The following is a 19,212-nucleotide window of genomic DNA, read 5'->3' on the forward strand; positions in this document are numbered from 1 at the left end:
CTACAACATCTCATTTTGAAGCTTAAACTTTTACGTTTGAAATGAACTGCTTTAAATCTTTCTACGTCGTGTAGGAACAAAATAATGATAAAGCGAAAAAAAAATAACGTCAATTTTGCATTATATTGACGATAACTTTTTAAATATTGATTTTTTGCAAAAACCTCTACAAACCTTTTTTGTAGAACTTTTTAAAACAATTCTTTTTTATCTGAAACTTTTTTTCATATATCTCTTTGTTTAGAGTTATAGCTTTTTAAACAATTAAATTGTTTATAACAAATTAATCGAGCAAATTTGGGTTAATTTCCGTTAAAAAACGATTCTACGCATCAAACATCGAAGGAAAGACACGTGTATGTCAGGATTGCGAGAAGAATAGGTAAATGTACAATGAAAAAGCCGAGGCAAAATTTTTATTTATTTATTAATAAGTATTTTTTTGTTACCAATCATAAAGTTACGGTATCAAATTGGATATTCGGTTATTTAGTTTCTGGATCATTATTAATTGCTACATTTTTTTGCGTCAAATTTTCCACGGTGGTTACTGTTTAGGTTTATTTTTAACTTTAAAACTTATGTTCAATTTTTTCTTGTAAACTGCTATTTTCAATACTGTTTTGAACAAAGGGAAATTAAATAATACAAACATTTTCTAAACTTTTGTTTGAAATTATTGTTTTAAAACGGGTTGTCGAAAAACACACTAACCAAGATACCAGATGAGGGTTAAAAAGGAGGCTATGAATATATTATTTATTTATGTGACTTTTCCTTAAAAATGACAAAATTTTATGAAAAATTACACGAGCGAAAAAAGTTTTAGAACCAAATTATTCATGGAATGAACATGAAATTTTTTAAATCAACTGACAGATAAAACAATTTTGTGAAGTTTCAAGGTTAGGTAACCTCTAATTAACCTTCCAAAATTCGATCGCTTTCTACTTAACATTACTTATTGTCCTTATAGACCAGGTACCAGCAGATTTCCCGTGGAATTTTGATAACCAATATCGATTTTCTTGAAAATTGGTTTGAAGGTAGTAATTAACACTTTTTAAATCTACCCTGTGCCGGAGGGTGCTTTTGCTTTGGGGATGAATGCCACTCCTTCTTGGAGATGAAAATTTATTTCACCAAAATAATTCTAAGCAACTTTAACTCTACAAAGTTTTTTCGAGAGTTGGTACTTTTAGAGTTATTAACGATTGAAACTACTCATGTTTCATTGAAAAAACGCATATTTTTCTACAGTTTTTCTTGAATAAGTTTTCTTTCTATCAACAAAATAATTAAGAATAAAAATGTAGCTAATCAAAAAACAAAGAGATTCGTTTTTTGACGACTTCTGTAAATTCAAAAATAACTGAGTTATTGCACATTGAAGGATGGCTATTTTTGGGGAGCCTCGAAATTGAAAATCTTTAACCTCAAATAACTTGAAATTGATGAAATTTTTGGAAAAAATTCGAGAGATCTTTTTCAAAGCACATAGGAAAACCTTTAAAATGAGAAGTGTCAAAAGTCTTTTGCACAAGGATGACTGATTTATAACAAAAATGAGGTTTCTTTTTGGAAATTACCGCCCTAATTGAAATTAATCGTAATTCATTTGCAATTTACGTATTATTGATATGATCCATGTTATTTGACCGGTGTTGAATGCTTATTTTAGAAAAAATAATTGATTAAATTGAACACTGCATTTCCGTAAACTTGAAATAAAAAATAACCCAAAAACTATTCATGTTATGAGAAAATGTTTCAAATATTTATCGTGGGGTTTATCTTGTCAAAAATTTTGTACTTTTTTGAATCTATGTATTATAAAAATTACTAGTTTCATGCAATGAACCATATTGGATATTTTTAAGTTAAAGGGTTGCATTTTTTTAGGTCCTATAATCCTAAGGGGTTGCAACTTGGTATAGAGTCAATTCTTAAGCAGGATACCCTGTATATGTAAAAATAGCAAAAAATGTAAATATTAGGTTGGATAAACTTATGTTATTTCAACATATAGTACATCAAAGTTTTAGATACGATTAACAATTAATCAAATTTAAGGCACAAATGGTGATTTGTGTGAAATATATTTTTTAACTAATTTTTTTTTCATTGAAAACCAATTAACTAACAAAGTAAGATCAGAAAACTGTTGAACGTTATTTGAAACTAAAAAACAAGTATTTGGAATATATATTACACTTTTCAATATATGTTCAAGAAAACAAATACTCGATTGCTATGTTTTGACCATTTTTTTGGTGTAAATATTACAAGGTTAGTAATAAATATCCATCTGGATTAAACACGTTTCAAATACTCATTTTTTAGGATTTGTTTGTTTACAACAGATCGGATATAGTTTTATAGTGTACTCATTGATTTTTTATTAAAACCCAATTTTTTATGGATATTTATAATTGGAACCGCGAGAAAGCGACCTAGGGATAGTTCAGAGCGTGAAAAGAATTCTACCAAGTGTCGAGTTCAACAGCCTTTTGCGAGAAGTCCGAAATGTAAATATCTCTGATAGATCAATAAGGCGACACCTTCAGAATGTTAAAAAATATTCTAAATATTCAAATCTCTCCCCCCGTCCCTAATCCTCTCCAACATCAAGTATTTGCAAAATATCAACTATTCAAGATAATGTACATTTTCCAATGTTCCTTAAACCATAAAAACCATGTGAAGGAATGTTTTCCGCGCCCAACATATAAGCGGTTTCTAATTGGGAACGTGGCAACGAAACACCATAGTGGACTAACTTTAATATATTTTCCAAGCTTTCGAATACTTATGTATTCATCGTCTGGGAAATAATTAATTGAGATTTTTGATATTATTAAAGCTTGTAAAATTTTTTAAACTCATAGAATTCAAAATTCAATATTCAAATTGACGTTGATAGAATCAATATTTCAATTAATCAATATTTCTATCAACGTCAATTTGAATATTGAATTTTGAATTCTATGAGTTTTAAAAATTTTTACAAGCATTAATAATATCAAAAATTACCGGAAATCTTAATTAATTATTTCCCAGACGATGAATACATAAGTAATCGAAAGCTTCGGAAAATATGTTGAAGTTAGTCCACTTTGGTGTTTCCTTGCCACTTTCCCAATAAGAAACCGCCCATAATTTAGGTGGCATTTCAGCATAAAAAACTGTATTACATACTAAAATTTCAAGGAAATCCGGTGTATATAATAAAGTATTACTTTATGTATTTTGCATAAATAACTATTAAACAATTTTATCTTTTCTTTTAAACTACACACGTGAACTAAAGTCGATAATTTTGAATTTTTTTATATTTTTACCGAATTTTACGTAACAAATTGTAACTTTTGAATGGTAATGGAAATTCGAAATCACATAAACATATATAAATTGCCGTGATATAGACGAGATTTTATTTAAAAAACAATAGAACGGAAATTTTGCCCAAAAATAAATTAAAAATACCAGCGACCAAAATTTTATAGGCAACTTGGCAATTTTATATTCTCCAAATTATAAAAATTTGGGTTTTAATAAAAAAATGATGAGTTCACTAATTCTGCAGCCGGATCTAAGACTGTAAATATTTGTCTTGGTATGAAAAAATGTGTTGATACGACTAAATCTGTTGTATTTATAAAAAAAAATGATTATAAATAATTTTTAGTGATGGAAATAATAACAATCAATTGATACAAAAGAAATTGGTGAATTCCCTCGATTGGGGTCTTCAAGAAATGTGTGGGAATCATGAAAATATGTTAAAATGTAGACCCTCGAACTAGTTTTCAATTTCGGACATATTCAAAATCCTGAAAATTTAAAACTCAAATTGTAATGTTTTCAAACACATAGTAAGAAATAAATTTTTTAATAACCTATCACTGAATTTATATTTTCAACTCTTTTTTTCAATTAATATTAAGTTTTAATCTCTCCAACCCTGTTCAATTTGATTTTCGAGAACGTAATGAGAAAAGCAAAATTAAATATTAAAAATATTATAACAAACCAAATACGAGCAGTAGCATACGAGGTCTAGTTATTAAATAACGAGACTGCGCGCTTAGAGGGCGCCCTAGACGGATGTGGTAAAAAACGAGTAGTGCTTTGGGTATCTAGATCTCTTGTCTATCCACGTCCCAAAAGACGTTTCCGTTACTATTATAGTATTTGTGCAGTAGCGGTTTGCAACGAACGTGTTTTTTCTCGTCCCGGATACCATGTGTAACGAAAAACGTATCAATCTCAAATTTCTCATTAAATTGAAAAAAACTTCGACAGTGATATAAATTGTTACAAGAGACCAATTCTCTATCTTGTGAGCGTGTGTTTGAGTGATGTAAGCGCTTTAGTGAGATCGCCCTATGACTGTTTCAACTCCGGAAACAGTGACCAAAATGAACCAAATTGTGCATGCAGATCGTCGAATGAGAATCCGGATGATTGCTGAGGAAAATTTTACACATGAAAAAAGTCTGCGCGAGGTTGGTGCAAAAAAATCTGACTCCTGACCAAAAGCTCTTGCGTCAAAGAGTCTACTCGGATTTGAAAGGTTGGAAAAAAATCTGCTTTGAAAGAGAACCGATTTGAGTCGATGGAAACGGTAAAACAAAAAGAAGAGTTCCTAAAGGCACTCACCTAAGAAGACTTCCAGCTCTGCTTCGATCAATGGAAAAAACGTATGGAAAGGTGTGTGGCGAGAGGTGGGGAGTATTCGAATGTACAATAATTTTTATAATAAAACCCTTTTTCGTAACCAGTCTCGTTATTTAATAGCCAGACCTAGTAGGCATGTGATGTGTTGCTAATACAAGAGAAGAACTAATAGAGGCAATTAACAAATTGGAAATAAAAGCAAGAAAAAAAACAGAAAAAACCAAATAGACGAAGATAACACGATAAGTCGAAAGTTGAATGGACCCCTTAAGGACACAGAAATATTTATTTGAAACTAACCTCGTTCATATATCTAGGAGTAGCTAATAGGACAGACTTCGAACATTTGGAAAAAATAAAGTTACTCAAAAGCAAGAATATGAATAAAAAAAACCAAATAAAAAAGAATTTATAAAACCAGTAATTACGTATGCCATAGAAACAACAGTCATGAATAAAAAGGAAGAAGAAGATCTGAAGATAATCGAGAGAAAATTATAAGAACTATACTCAGACCAAATATTACAGAAGATGGAGAGAGATGGTTGAAGAAAAACTGGGATGAAAAAAATGTAATAAAGTATGTAAAAGCATAAAGACTGAATTGGGCAAAACAAATCATGAGAAGGAAACCTACAGAAATGGTAAGAAGGATAATACAACGGATACCTCTATGGCCAAGAGGTAGACCAAGAAGTACCTGGAGAAATCAAATTAAAAAAGATACCAGAATGGAGAAAACTGTTAAACGAAGCTTTGATCAACAAAAAGCTATAATAAAAGAACAAGAGGAGTAATCTACTCCAATAAAGAGGTATGTAGACGCTCCAAGCGCCAGCCATAGTCCAAGAGATTAAACGGTATGATGATTAGGTTTTAATAAAAATTACTGCGAACCAGTTATAACTTGATTCTGAATTCTACCACCATATGAACACAAATTAACTGTTTAGTTTTTCAAGCTTTCCATTTAGGTTTGAAAGAAAAAATAGTGTAATTTTGAATGTTGTACTGGAAATTTTTAACTCGAATATGAGAAAATTAGAACAAATGAATATTATTTGCTAGTATAGTTAGAAAAACTATGGGGGGGGGGGTAACTATAGAAATGAGAAATATTAGATTGTAAAATACTATACTTTCAAATAAATAATTTTTTACCACATCATATCTTTTTTTTAAATTAAATTACTGTGCAACATAGACGCAAAATACTTTCGATACTTGAGGTCAAATTTATTATGAGGATCGTTTTAATAATGAAAACAAAAGTACCTGAGTACGGAAAATACTTAAAATAAGTAAAGGATTTTTCAACTTTCAACGGTTTTCAAAAAAATGTTTTATTAAACACAATGAACGTTTAGCAAACTATAAATTCATCGATCGAGTCAAACCTATCTTGTCAATTGTCATTACATGTGGGACTTCGATAAATGGATTCTGCGATTTCGAAAACGTCAAATTAACGTGTTTTCTTATGATTCTCAACCGGGTAAATACAAAAGTATTTAAAAAGGTAGAGTAGAGTTCTCAAGAAATTTTTTTGTCCTTGATAAGAGAAGATAATTCCTAAAGCTTTGTTTAACCGCCATTTTGATCTCTGTCGATATACTTTAGATCATAACAGCAAAAAGAACAGATTTATATAAAAAATGTATATAACCTTTTTTGTAGAGCTTTTTATGACCTTCATTTTTTAATATAAAACTTCTTTTCTATAATGAATATTTACGGAAATATTTTGTAAAATTCTTATAACTTTTCAGATGGCTGGGAAGCAAACGAAGAATCATAGATAAATATCCTTTTGGGGATTATTTTCTTTAATCAAGAACAAGGTTAGGCAATAATTTCAGCAAAATCTCTTTAGAACTCCTACTTTTTCTTACGTATTTCGTATTCACCCGGTTGAGAATTATAACAAAAACACGCTAATTTGGCGTTTTGGAAATCGTAGAATCCATCTATCGAAGTCCCACATGTCGGAAACTAGTACTTATCAATAAATGAATTTATTGACTGCAGTCCCCTTCAAAGTTATAACAATTGTACTAAATATGTTGGAAAATTTGGATTTTTGAAGAAAAAGCTTCAAATAAAAAATGAGTCTCATAAAAAGCTCTTCAAAAAAGGTTATATACAGTTTTTACGTAAATCTATTAATTCGGCTCATATCTCCATGTTTGTAAGTGGGTATTAATCACCCCCTCTGTAACAACGAAAAAATAGCTATTTTGATCCTTGTCGGTATATTATTACAGCAAAAAAACAGATTTACGTAAAAAATTTATAGGACCTTTTTTGTAGAGCTTTTTATGACCTTCATTTTTATATAAACCTTTTTTTTTCTAGAATGAATATTTTCGGATAAATTTTGTAAAATTGTTATAAATTTACATGTAGCTGGGGAGCAAATGAAGCATCATAGGTAAATATCCTTTTGAGGATTAACTTCTTCAATCAAGAGCAAAGTAAGGCAAAAATTTCAGAAAAATTTGAGCTTGATTTTAAAGAAAAATTATAAATACTGAAAATTCTATAGGACAAACCGTTTTTTTGAAAAACCCTATATATAAGTTGAATAAGAAAATAAATTAATCACTTTTTACAACAGCTACTATCCTACACCTCCTCCTAAACCTCGCTGGAGCAATTGCATTTGTAGATTTATCAATTTGGTCGTCATCACTTTTTGTTTTAATGATATTTTTTTCTGTATCTTGAGTCTCTTTAGTACCTCGATCATTTTGTACGTCACTTTCAACAATACACATATCAATGTTACCGATATCTTTCTTAAACATCATTGTAGTATCAGTAGTCACTTTAGGAGTGGAAGTAATCACATTCGATAAACTTTCCTTTGTGGGGGTCATTGCGACATCACCACCTGTAGTAACATCCACTCTATTTATAGCATCAACAAACGAAACATCCTCTTTCGCCCCCGTATCAGAATTCACATAATCCAACAATTTCTTTATGCTGCTATCAAACGTTTTCTGAGTTATGTCTTCCATGTTGTTAAGATTTATTTCTTCTAAATGAAGAATCGGTATGTCGTTGTCTTCGGTTAAATTAGTTTCCATTGCGACGGTTTTAGAAAAAAGTTTCACTGTATTATTATTTTTAGCTAAAATATTCTTAAAAGAACAAATAGGATCGTCCTTAACGGGGGTGGGTTTGATCCTTCTTGGCGGTTTAACTACTTCCACTCCATCAGTAACTTTAGACAATTGGGTATCAAAAGAAAAACTTTTTTCTTCAGAAGAAGATAATTTTTCACTTGTTTGTGTATTTAATAAATCGACAGTTTTTTTTACCGAACTATGATTGTCAATTTCTTTATTTTCGTTATCAAAATTATTTTTCTGGTTATTTTCTTCCTCTGTGTTAATATTTGTAGTATTGGTTTCAATTTTGTTTTTGGTATTAATCCTTTCTGATCGTCTGGTAGGTTTTGGTTTATATTTGGAACCAGTAGAGGGTCTTTTACTGATTCTATTATTTGTTTCTTTATCTTCATCTTCTATAGTATCCAAATAAATTTTTCTTTTTTTTGGTGGGTTCAAGTCTTCACTAAATTTTCTTTTCAAACTTTTCGTACCATCATTTTTCGTATCAATATCACATTTATTGTTACTTTCTTCTGAAGCAAATTTTTCTAATAATCGTTCTTTCTTCGATACAGATTTTGGTACATTTTTTATTTCTTTAATTTGTGGTTGATTTACTCCATTTATATCTGGCATATGGTTGATACTTGTCATTTTTGGCTTCGGCGGACTAGGTACAATGACAACATCACTTACAATGATAATTTTTTTATCATCAGATAGTTTCTGATTGTCTTTCACTGTAAACGACTTTGTTCCTACTTGTTTTTTAATTTTATCATTGTTATTGTTAAATTCTTCATCATTATGTTGTTTTGGAGTAGGTTTAGTCTCAATATTGAAATGGAAATTATCGATTTTATTAATTTCTGAAATAATTTTATCACTATTAACTACTTTAGATGTTTTTTGTGAGTCTTTGACAAAAATTAAATTTGAACTTGTATCAATTATCGATTCTACAACTTCAGGCGTTTTCAATTTGTCCTTAAATTTATCCTTTTCGATTAGAGAAGGTTTTTGTACAATATTTGATACCAAATCATCAATTTTATTATTCTTTTTATCTGCATTATCAACTGAAATAATTTTATCTTCATTTATTGCTTCTTTTGAATTTTTATGTATATTTTCTACAAAAATTGAATTTGTATTTTTATCACAACTGCCGACTTTCAATTCTGGATCAGATAGGGCTTTAATTTCCTTTATTATTTTTTTCTGTTCATCCTTTTCCTCCCTATTATCTTTCATTTTTGTAATTTTTTTTTTGGTTATACTCGATATATTTTTTGTTTTTATATGAGTATTATCACTTTCGTCTATTGTATTTTGTACTAATTGTTGGAATTCCTTTGAATCCGGGTCTTCTCCGAAAACATACTGGAAAATTGATGGTTCTTCGAATTTATTTATTTCTTCAATACCATCGTTAATATTTGCAGATAAATTTTTGTCTGTATCTGTAAATTCTTGAGAACTGTTTTTTTCTTTAATACTTTTGTCACTAGAATCTGTACTGAAAACGTCTTCTACTTTCAATCTCCCTTCACTTTTGTTTTTTGTCGCTTCTATAAATTTCAGCATTTCTCTATGAATGCTTTCCATGTGGTTCAAATCTTCATCTTCATCCAGTTTATTTTCCTCCTCATCAATTTCAATCGCATTTTCTTTTGTAACAACATCGTTTACACATGGTGGGGATTTTTGTATTACATCTTCCTTTTTGTTAGTCATCACAGTTATTACATTTTTACTTTTTATATTATCCATGACATCATCTAAAATATTATTCACTTTTGTTGCAAAAAAATTGTTTATTACACGTTTATTATCAGTACTGTCAGTTTTAGTTTCTACCATTTCTTCATTTTTGCTCAGTTTTCCTTTAACATTATCATTATTATCTTCTTTCCACTGTTTTATTGGTAGTTTAAGCAATTGCTCAAAAGTTTCACTTTTAGTCCAATCTGTAATCTCCCTTTCCACTTTATCTACAACGTTAAGGCTTTTCTTACCTTGAGAGGATTTGTATGGTTTTAAATCTTCCAAATTATGTTCTGGGTTATGTTCATGAGAATGTCGGTTTCTAGATTTGCTTCTCTCATAATATTTGTCCTTTGTGGAATAGTATCTCCTGGAAAATCAAATACCACAAAAAATTGCTTTATATCATTAAGAAATATATGGTGTGTTAAAAAAAATAATAAACTACTTTCTCTAATATGGTATTTGTATGGTTTGGGAAAAAATAGTTTTGGATAATGTATTTACAACTTTTATTACATTTTTTTTATTCTTGATCAATATTTATAGAAAAAAAATTGTTGGATATTCAAAAATTTTGTAGGTAATTTAAACATTTCAGTAAGGTCGCTATATTGCGTAAAATCATAGGTATAAAATAAACACTGAACATATGATACAAAGTAAATACAACAGTTATTGTTTCGGTTATTCTAAAATAAACCTTGACCAATCTGAAAAGTGTATAAAAATCGTATTTTATGCCAGGATGTGAAAATACCACAATTTAAACACCTGATAAAATTACTACGGTGCTAAGATAAAATAATTTATAATCATTTTTAAAAATTAGTAGAATAAATAAATTTCTTACCTTCTAGAGAATGTGTCATTTGCATAATCAGTTTTATCACTATCCTCATATCTACCATATTCCTTTCTATGTTTATAGTTACTTTTATCTCTTCTTCTGCCAGTACTCCTATCTCGTCTTATATCCATACTTTTATTTCTCCTTCTGTCACTACTCCTACCTCTCCTTCTGTAGGCACTTTTATCACTCCTTCTGTCACTACTTTTATCACTCCTTCTATCGGCACTTTTATCGCTTCTTTTGTCAGCAATTTCCTCTGTTCCCCTAGTTGTTCCTTTATTATTACTTCTTTCGTCCAAATAACCCATATCGTTTCTATAGAATTTTAGATTTTCAAAATGTTTACTATCTTGATGTTCTGATTCAACATTACTTTCATTTATAAATTTCGGGATCGGGAGTTCCATATATTGATGATTCCTATTGTTTTTTTCTTGTGTATATCTCTGTCGATGTAATTTACATAAGTCTTTGTTCATGTTGTAATTTGTAGAAATATCCATAGCTTGCTCTTTGAAATGATTAGAAACGTTATTCTGACGATCGGAAGTATGACTGTTGTTAATCTCCAAATTATATCCAGTAGTAGGCGTATTGTTGCTATGGAAACGATCTTGTCTCCTGAAAGTTATATTATCTTTTTCCCTTCTTAATTCAGCTATCAATCTATCCTTTCTATCTATTTCAGATTTTGCTGTAGAATATAAAGAACTGATATTATTCGATAATGTTTCATTAGTTGTTTTTAGTTCAACGATTGTGTCAGCAAGTTTGGCGATATCTCTGTTTTGCTCTTTTATACAATCTCTCAACATTTTGATTTCCTTTTTCAACTATAAATTAATATTTATTAATAATATAATGTTCATATAAACGAAATAATTACCCTTTCTACTGTTTGTCCTAAATCGAAGTCTTCGAAATCATCGTAAAGGTTGTCCAAAGGAGATGTATGCGTCTCTTGATTATTCATGTTTCCTTAAAACAATTATTCATTCCATCCACAAATTTCAATTAACATTGAAAGTATTAAAAACCGAATATGTTATTTGGAAATATCAAGAATAAACTTACACATTTATTTATTTTTAATTTTTGTTGTGTTGTACAAACTTAACCTAAACAAATGTTTTTGTAAACTTCTATTGGTATAACTGAAGAAATGGCGGCGATTCATTTTAATTTACATCATTGCCAACGCTGTTTCATAATATCCCAATAATTTTGCATTACGGCAAATTTTGTATTGTTTCGATATTAAACTTGTTTTCAGACTTATCTCTTATATCATTAGATATTTTGGGCTTAATGTTATTAGCCAAATTTCAACTGAAGTTTATCTTAAAAAATAAATATTAGCACTATTATTCAACCCGCGAGTCATTGTACACATTGGAAGTACGTGACAAAAGCTTTGAAATAATAAAATATTATCGTTTATAAGTACTGTTTATTTTAGCAGATATTTTAAACAACGGTCACTTTCTATATATTATCACAAAATAAAAACACGTAAAACAGAAAGATATACAACATACTATACATCTCTTTTCTAAGACTATCAAATTAACGTTTGCTGTGTTGCCTATCTAGCCAAAATATAGAAACTCGTCATTATTAAATAAATTATTTAAGAAATAATTGTATACTATCATTTGAATTAATTTTAAATACCTTTTATCCAATAACTAACTATATATTTAATTTTAAGTCATCATTGGTACAGTTGAGCATTTATTTTTGTCGTCGTGTCTCGTAATAAATTACTAGAGAAGAAAATGGTATTATTTTGACGTACGAACATGTAAAATTTTATTTATTCATCAATTGTGATTACTTAACGTGTCAATTTAATAGACAATACCGGTAATGATTCACTATACAAAATTCCTATCTACCTACGACTTTCATTCAATTAATTTCGTGTTATAAGATGCTGCGTAACTAGGGCGTCAATTTTTAATATTGAATGAAACATTTTTTTCTTTATCTGTAGATAAAAAACTGTTAGTTTAATGGAACAATAACTTTTTATTAAACAGAATTGGATTTTGCATTTGAAATAATATATCTGCGATACGTCTCGTAATCAGGCAAATACGTTTTAATTGATTTTTTCATATCCTCAGAAATTAACTAGGTTTATTGTTGGATACACTTGTCTTTAAATTATCACCAGAATTTTATCCAGACTATTGTAAGAAACTGTTTTCATAATACGACGTGTTATTTTTTCAAAAGATTTGTACCAAAGTCTCCCTTATTTTGTCTGTATCTCAAAGTTTCAATACCTAGAAATTCTACGGGTAGCGGCAACAGCGTGAGCTGCTGGTTAACTTTGCTAGTGCGCAAAACGATATTATGTGATGCCAAGGGAATTAAGTTGACAGCAATGAATGACAGCATTCCATTCCATTATACCGTTGCGTTTGTTTGTAGTCTCGCGATTAGTGAGTGATACGATAACACATTGTGAAAAGTTTTACGCAGAATCGGAAAAGTTTTGAAAATTTTGTTTGTCTGTTGAAATCATGTAAGGATGTATGAATTTCAAGTTTACAGTGCGTGAAGTGCCTTAAACTACTGGAAGTATAAAAAAAGTGTGTTGTTATTAAATGTGTTTGTTGTTTTAGTGCAATTTTTTAGTAGTTGTGTCTTCACAACAGGTAGGTGTTTTTTTAAATGTAATCTCGTTAGATATATTCCGCGTACGATTCAACTAATTGATAACAGTGTGAATGTTTTCTAATAACAACTAATTGATTAATATAAGGAATGTTAAAAATTATTGCAGACAGGTAAAAGCCATGTTCACACTAGGTGATTTCATACACACGAGATTTAAATGTCCAGTTTAGGTCAAACAGCAACTCTAGTCCAGTCTTTGAACATATAAATTGTATATTAACACTGTCTAATTCGTTAAGTCAATAACATACACTATTCCTTGGTGTAAGATAAATTTGAGATAAAAACGGTGATTAGTAAACTATCTGTGTTGACATGTTTTACTGATAAATTATTTTAAAGGTAAACATCAGCCTAGACGTGTTATTTCTATATATAAATTATACGAAAAATTGTTAGATCAAACAAAATAATAATTAGATAAAAATCATAAAATTTTATAATAATGTATTTATAAAGTAGATATTATACAGGGTGAAATTGGTAAACACGATAAGTCTAATATAGTAAGTACCTACAATAAATTGAAATTATATAATAGTGACAATGCGATATCCAGGTTATAATAATAATTATTATTAAGGAAAATAACTGCATGGAGATTAATTTCTGACAAAAATCACTTATTAGGCACGCGTTCTTGCTCGGCCTATATTATATTTATATAAAAAAACTTGCCGGACCGGACTGAATTGGCATCGTTATTGTAAGGCTTCGGTAAGTTGATAATTCCAGAAGGTATCGAGAAATAAACATTTCAAATGAATAATAATCGGCTTGTAAGTTTGTGTGCTACTTGTGCTGAATACAAAAAGACATATTACAATAAACAATCAAACAATAGACACATGTTTTCATGTTTTATACTTAACCTGAAATGCCTATGTATAGGTGTGATTAAGCTTCCAAGAAATCTTTACTTTTTCTTTAATGTAGCTTTAGATCCATTCACCGATCATTATTATGATTAATAAAGTCGTGGTTTTCTCGGTATGAAGCGGTTACTGATTCGAACTGAATTTTTTATACATAAAAGAATATTCCGATGAAGTTTCGTAAATATTTCTGTACGAGGTTCATTCAGTAAATTCGAGAAAATGATCGGATTTTTGTATGCACGAACTGGTTGTTAATTAATAACACATCACTCAATAAGTCATGTGACTAACTAAGAAAAACACATTTTTTTTTACCAAAAATCGATTATATTCGTCAATGTAATCTCCTTCAAAAGCAATACAATAATTCCAACGCTTCTCTAACTTGTCGATGTTTTGCTTGTGGAAGGATTTGTCTTTTACCTTAAAATAGGTTTCAGTTTCATCATTTACTTTTTCATTTGAACCGAATTTCTTACGGGTGATCATTTTTTTGAGATCAGCGAACAGCCAGTAGTCACCGGAGGCCAGATCTGAACTGTACGGTGGATGAGGAAGCAATTCAAAGTGAAATTTTTTCAATTTAACCATCGTTGCCATTGAATTTGTGAAACGAGGCCGTTTTTCCTTGATTTTTGTATTCAAACGATCCAAACACTCTAAGTAGTATTCGCTATTGATATTCTCTCCATTTTGGAGAGAGTCGATGAACAATATTCCATGCGTATCCCCAAATACTGAAGCCATAACCTTCTCAGCTAACTGTTGTGTCTTTGGACGCTTTGGACGTGGTTCACCAGTCTACTCAGATGATGATCGTTTTGATTCCGGAGTGAAGTGATGGATCCAAGTTTCATCCATTGTCTCATATCGATTCAAAAAATCTGATTTATTACGTGTAAACATAGCCAAAAACTGTACGTATTTTTTCATCAGAAGCAGTATAACTGAACGACTTTGGGGGAGTAATTGCTGCTCATAATTTACCAAAAAAAATTTGTTATACCAGCTGACTCCTCAGAATCGATTGCTGATTGCGATTGATGTTTCAAAAATACATGTGAGTTTATTTGGAACTTGTTGCTAATGAATGTTGCTATAATAATTATTTAAAACAAAATAGAAATTAAAAATCGACAACGTTCGAAATATTTTTATCAAACAACATAGACGATTTGATGTTTCTACTCTGTTCCTAACCTTCTAAACAATTATAATAGCAAAATCAATTAGCAGCAGATACAAAATGGGATTTAAAAGTATTCAAAAATAACTCTGAATCTAGAGGAATTCGTTTCAAAATATTTTTCTCAAAAAATAAAATCGATATCACACTTTACTTCTGTTGCTGTCTTTTTAGATAATTATAATAGCAAAATCAATTAGTAGAAAAATCAAAATGACCTTCAACAAATTCTCTAGAAAATTTATTTAATTTTTATTGACTATTCCCTTTTATCTTTTTTGACTGAAACTTACAGTTGCTTAACCTTATAGACAAGTGGTATTGAATTAGCAACTCGACTGGTTTCTAATGGAACAAAATCAAACTATTGAATTGGTGAGTCGTCATTAAAAAAATCCATTTTGATAAGATTATTTGCATCTACTCTTTCATTATTTTATTATTCAGCGCAAATGTTTTGGACAAGGTTTTACGTATTATAAAAAGTATATATAAAAAGTATTATTATAATAATACTTTTTAGAAATAATTCTTGGCTTTTGTCGATATTCGTTGTTTAGCTGACACACGCAAAGTTTTTCATTTATTTATCTGATAATGATATATTACGGGTATATCAATATTTTCTTGTTAAGAATTTTTAGATGGAGAGTGTTTTTTTTAAAATCTTGACAGATATTTTTTGTAGAATTTTTTTAATGCCTGATGACTATATCTTTACAATACGGTGGAATTAATCCATTGAGTTTGACTATCGAATTTTTTTTATTTTACCATGTGTTTTGTTAATTCTTTCGTCAATATGTTCAATAATATACAGTAACGGTCAGTGTTAATTGCTTTTACTTTTTCTAAGATTTTGGGCATAAAAACTACTTTTGCCTTTTTTATTCAGGTGCGTGTAATTTTTGTTTAAATAGGTCAAAACATCGTTCTGAATAATAAATTTTGTTTTTATTTCGTTGTGAGAAAATACTTTATTAGTTATTAGAAAAAGAAATTATTTAAATATAAATATGTATTCTTCCAATTATTGAGCATTGTAAATTTTTTCTCTTGGAAATATCATTCGTATTCTTTTCTTTATGCTCCACTGGCCATTTACAATTAGTAATTTCCCCCATATAAATGTTCTTTTGACCCGTGAGAATTGAAGAGAGTGTTAGTTAGTGAGACGCGAGAGCAGAAAGTGAACATCCCTCTGCCAATGACTCGTTCGTCGTCATCCATTGAACAGTCATCCAGTTAACGATAAAATCACGTTAAATGAGCGACTAGTGACGTCACCTCAACCGCTTGAGTCACTCTTTAGTTTGAAATACAAAATTTTTTATTGAAAAAATATTCAATACGAGTTTGGTACAAATAAAAATTGAAATTTCGCTTTAAACAATTTTATTATTAAGTTACAAAGCTTTTAGTCCCAGAGCTGGATATAAAAAACAGCGTCGTTAAGGTACGCGCCATTTTAGCTCGTAAACTGGCGGCCCCAACTTAGCACATCACCAAACTCCACTTCTTAAGGTCAGCACAGGTCGGGTTTTCCGGCCTGAAAAACTTCTTGCGCCATTACACCGCTCTTATTTGAGGTTTAGACCCCACGTTACAAAAGGTTTCCCGCGCGCCCGTTATGAGGTTTTTCAGCCAATTTTTTCGTTCGGGAACGCCGGCTGGCATTTTCATATCCGACCTATGCTGACCTTAAGAAGTGGCGTTTGGTGATATACTAAGTTGGGGCCGCCAGTTTACAAGCTGAAAAGGCGCGCACCTGTTTTTTGTAGCCAACTCCCCGTCTATTTAGCTTTTTAGTTTTTCTAAATAGTCAATTCTCCGGAAACCGGATTCTTTTTTCATAAAAATCTCTCGTTTCTATCATCGCATTGCTTTTGAGTCCGCCAGGTACCTCTTTCAATTGACCAAATAAATAATCGCATGTCGATAAATCGGGACTATAAGGAAGGCGTTCCAGTTTTTTCGGAATCTAATCTGTTCAACGATTTCATCGTAAACCAGGCTGTAGGCGTTTTTAGGAGGTTACTATATAATATCCAAATTTTATTAACTACTGTCTTTGATATGTGTGAATTCGATGATACAGTGCCAATTTGAGCTTTCCTCTTTTTAATCTCATCTTTCATAACTATCAAATTAATAATCTAGAAAATGGTTTGGACAGGTCAAAAGCACTGTATTAAAGATTACATAGCCATGACATGAGATCTATAAGTATCTATTTACCAATAATAACTGGAAAATTTGTTTTATTCCAATTTCCACTGATGCAAATACTTGTGCCTTTGGGAAAATCTAAATCACGTACTAGATCATCGACTTCTTTTTGAAAAATATTTAGCTATTTGCTGCTACTACATTCAAAACCAACTACCTTTTCAAAACTTGCACCGGGTTTTGATATCAAAACAAAAACATTTATTCGTCTTGCTATTTTTTGTTCTCTTTTAGACCTCGTATTTTACATTGAACTCGTCAAGGACAATTTTTATTAGCATACATGTATATTGCATTTTCTCGATTGCATCAACGGTTTAAGAGATAACCGTACAAAATTTTACCACTCTAAAAACATTCTTTAATAATGATTCACTCCTATATATATATACTACTCAATATAATTTTATTGTTGTCCGTCTGTCCTATTACTATGGAAGAATACGATGATGGTTCCAAAAGTACCTGGTTTATCAAAGAAAACACACAAAAAATAGCCGAAAATAATACGAGGGGGCTAAAACTGGCGAATAGGGTGTATAAGGTAGCAATTCAAACTTTAATTCATTGATTTTGTCGAAACGGCACTTTCTTTTTAGCCAGATGCAGTCGTTTTTGTTTGATTTCTTCGATACCGAACGTTGCATTAAGTTCGATAGATACTCGTTGTGAGTTTTTCCTTTTTCGAGGTAGTAAATTCCACGCGCATCCCAAAAAACCGACGCCATGACCTTGTCTGCAGATGGAAAGGTCTTTACCTTCTTTGAAGCCGGTTATCCCTTCTCAGTCTATTGTTTTCATTATTCTTTTGCTTCGGGCGTGAAAATGGACACACGTTGCGTCAATGGTTATGAAAAGGCACAAAAATTGTCACCTCATTTGATGGACCACTGCGAAGCTGATCGTCGCAGGTCGTACGGCTTAGCTCTGTCAAGGTAACAGCGTCAAATTAGCAAAAATCAACAAAAAAACGTAACTTTTTTTCTTCCTATTTAGTTGCCGAAACAGCGATTTTGTTGCTTGAGCCGTTCGCGAAAAATCGCAATAACTGCTAAATTCATATAAAGCTAGCATAAAATTTTGATAAATCAATAAATATCGAGTCCACTAGTCAACCAAAATTTGTTAGTAATTTGGTGCTGCAAGTAAGCACTACCAAAAATTAGAAGAAAAAAAAGACCGGACGAATTTTTTATACTAGCAATAATTTTCTTGACACATGCTAGCTTGAACTCGACTTGTTACACGAAAAACGGAGAGAAGATTTAGTTGCTACATTGAACAATGTTCAAATGAGCCTAAAGAATAAGCAACAAAATCGTTTTTTAAATGTGATCCTTTTGAAATGATTTTTAAACGGCTCTACTGATCGATTTTAAAAACTTATCAGCTTTTAACCTCAAAAAACCACGTCGATTGCCGCCAGTCTGGTCGAACTTAGTTGATTTGTTTGTGAGTTATCTTTGGAGAATGAAAACCGAGGGTTTTTTTAAAATGTTTCTCTAAGAAAATTGAATATTTTTATTATTGGATTAGAAATCGCGAAAATATAGAAACCGTTCACTGTTGGTGAATTTATTAAAGACTGTATGTTGAAAGTTGCCTATGATTCATTCCCATCTCAAAAATTTGGATAATTACCCGGAATTAAAAAAGTATGCAGCACGCATTCTTTGCATGTTTGGTAGCACCTATTTATGTGAATAGATGTTTTCCGTCATGAAAATAAATAAAAACAAACATCGCACAAGACTTGCGAATGAACATCTCCAATCAATTCTTGAATTAACTACAACGAATATGAAACAAGAG

The 19,212-nt window shown here is 30.4% G+C and overlaps 2 protein-coding genes across 5 annotated transcripts in view; one reads left to right on the forward strand and one right to left on the reverse strand.

Moving 5' to 3' along the window:
• Positions 1-5,845: 5,845 nt before the first annotated feature.
• Positions 5,846-11,751, reverse strand: LOC130440842 (putative uncharacterized protein DDB_G0282133). Of its 2 annotated transcripts, XM_056774207.1 has the most exons (4): positions 11,494-11,751; positions 11,306-11,397; positions 10,420-11,252; positions 5,846-9,936 (listed from the first exon to the last, which is right to left on the reverse strand). In XM_056774207.1, exons 2-4 carry the CDS (start codon positions 11,390-11,392, stop codon positions 7,278-7,280), a joined length of 3,579 nt encoding a protein of 1,192 aa, XP_056630185.1. In that variant the 5' UTR covers positions 11,393-11,397; positions 11,494-11,751; the 3' UTR covers positions 5,846-7,277. The 2 variants fall into 2 exon arrangements, with proteins under 2 accessions (XP_056630185.1, XP_056630184.1); XM_056774206.1 differs by having other exon boundaries at positions 11,306-11,750.
• A 1,041-nt stretch (positions 11,752-12,792) lies between these two features.
• LOC130440844 (afadin) overlaps positions 12,793-19,212 on the forward strand; it is a 204,712-nt gene continuing 198,292 nt past the window's right edge. For 2 of the 3 annotated variants that reach the window (XM_056774211.1, XM_056774212.1), the window contains exon 1: positions 12,830-13,085. The gene's annotated coding sequence lies outside the window, so the exon portion shown is untranslated. Of the gene's footprint in view, positions 13,086-19,212 lie in introns of all 3 variants that reach the window. The other variant, XM_056774210.1, reaches the window with a different exon arrangement.

The sequence above is a fragment of the Diorhabda sublineata genome, chromosome 2 (genome assembly GCF_026230105.1).
Source record: "Diorhabda sublineata isolate icDioSubl1.1 chromosome 2, icDioSubl1.1, whole genome shotgun sequence".
Lineage (NCBI taxonomy): Eukaryota > Metazoa > Arthropoda > Insecta > Coleoptera > Chrysomelidae > Diorhabda > Diorhabda sublineata.

What these genes read in the sequence shown, in the direction of transcription:
- LOC130440842 (XM_056774207.1), bottom strand. Translation starts at nt 11,392, where the DNA reads ATGAATAATCAAGAGACGCATACATCTCCTTTGGACAACCTTTACGAT. An exon ending in TAGGACAAACAGTAGAAAGG is followed by an intron (nt 11,253 to 11,305) that starts GTAATTATTTCG and finishes ATTAATTTATAG; the next exon opens with TTGAAAAAGGAAATCAAAAT. An exon ending in AATGACACATTCTCTAGAAG is followed by an intron (nt 9,937 to 10,419) that starts GTAAGAAATTTA and finishes TTGATTTTCCAG; the next exon opens with GAGATACTATTCCACAAAGG.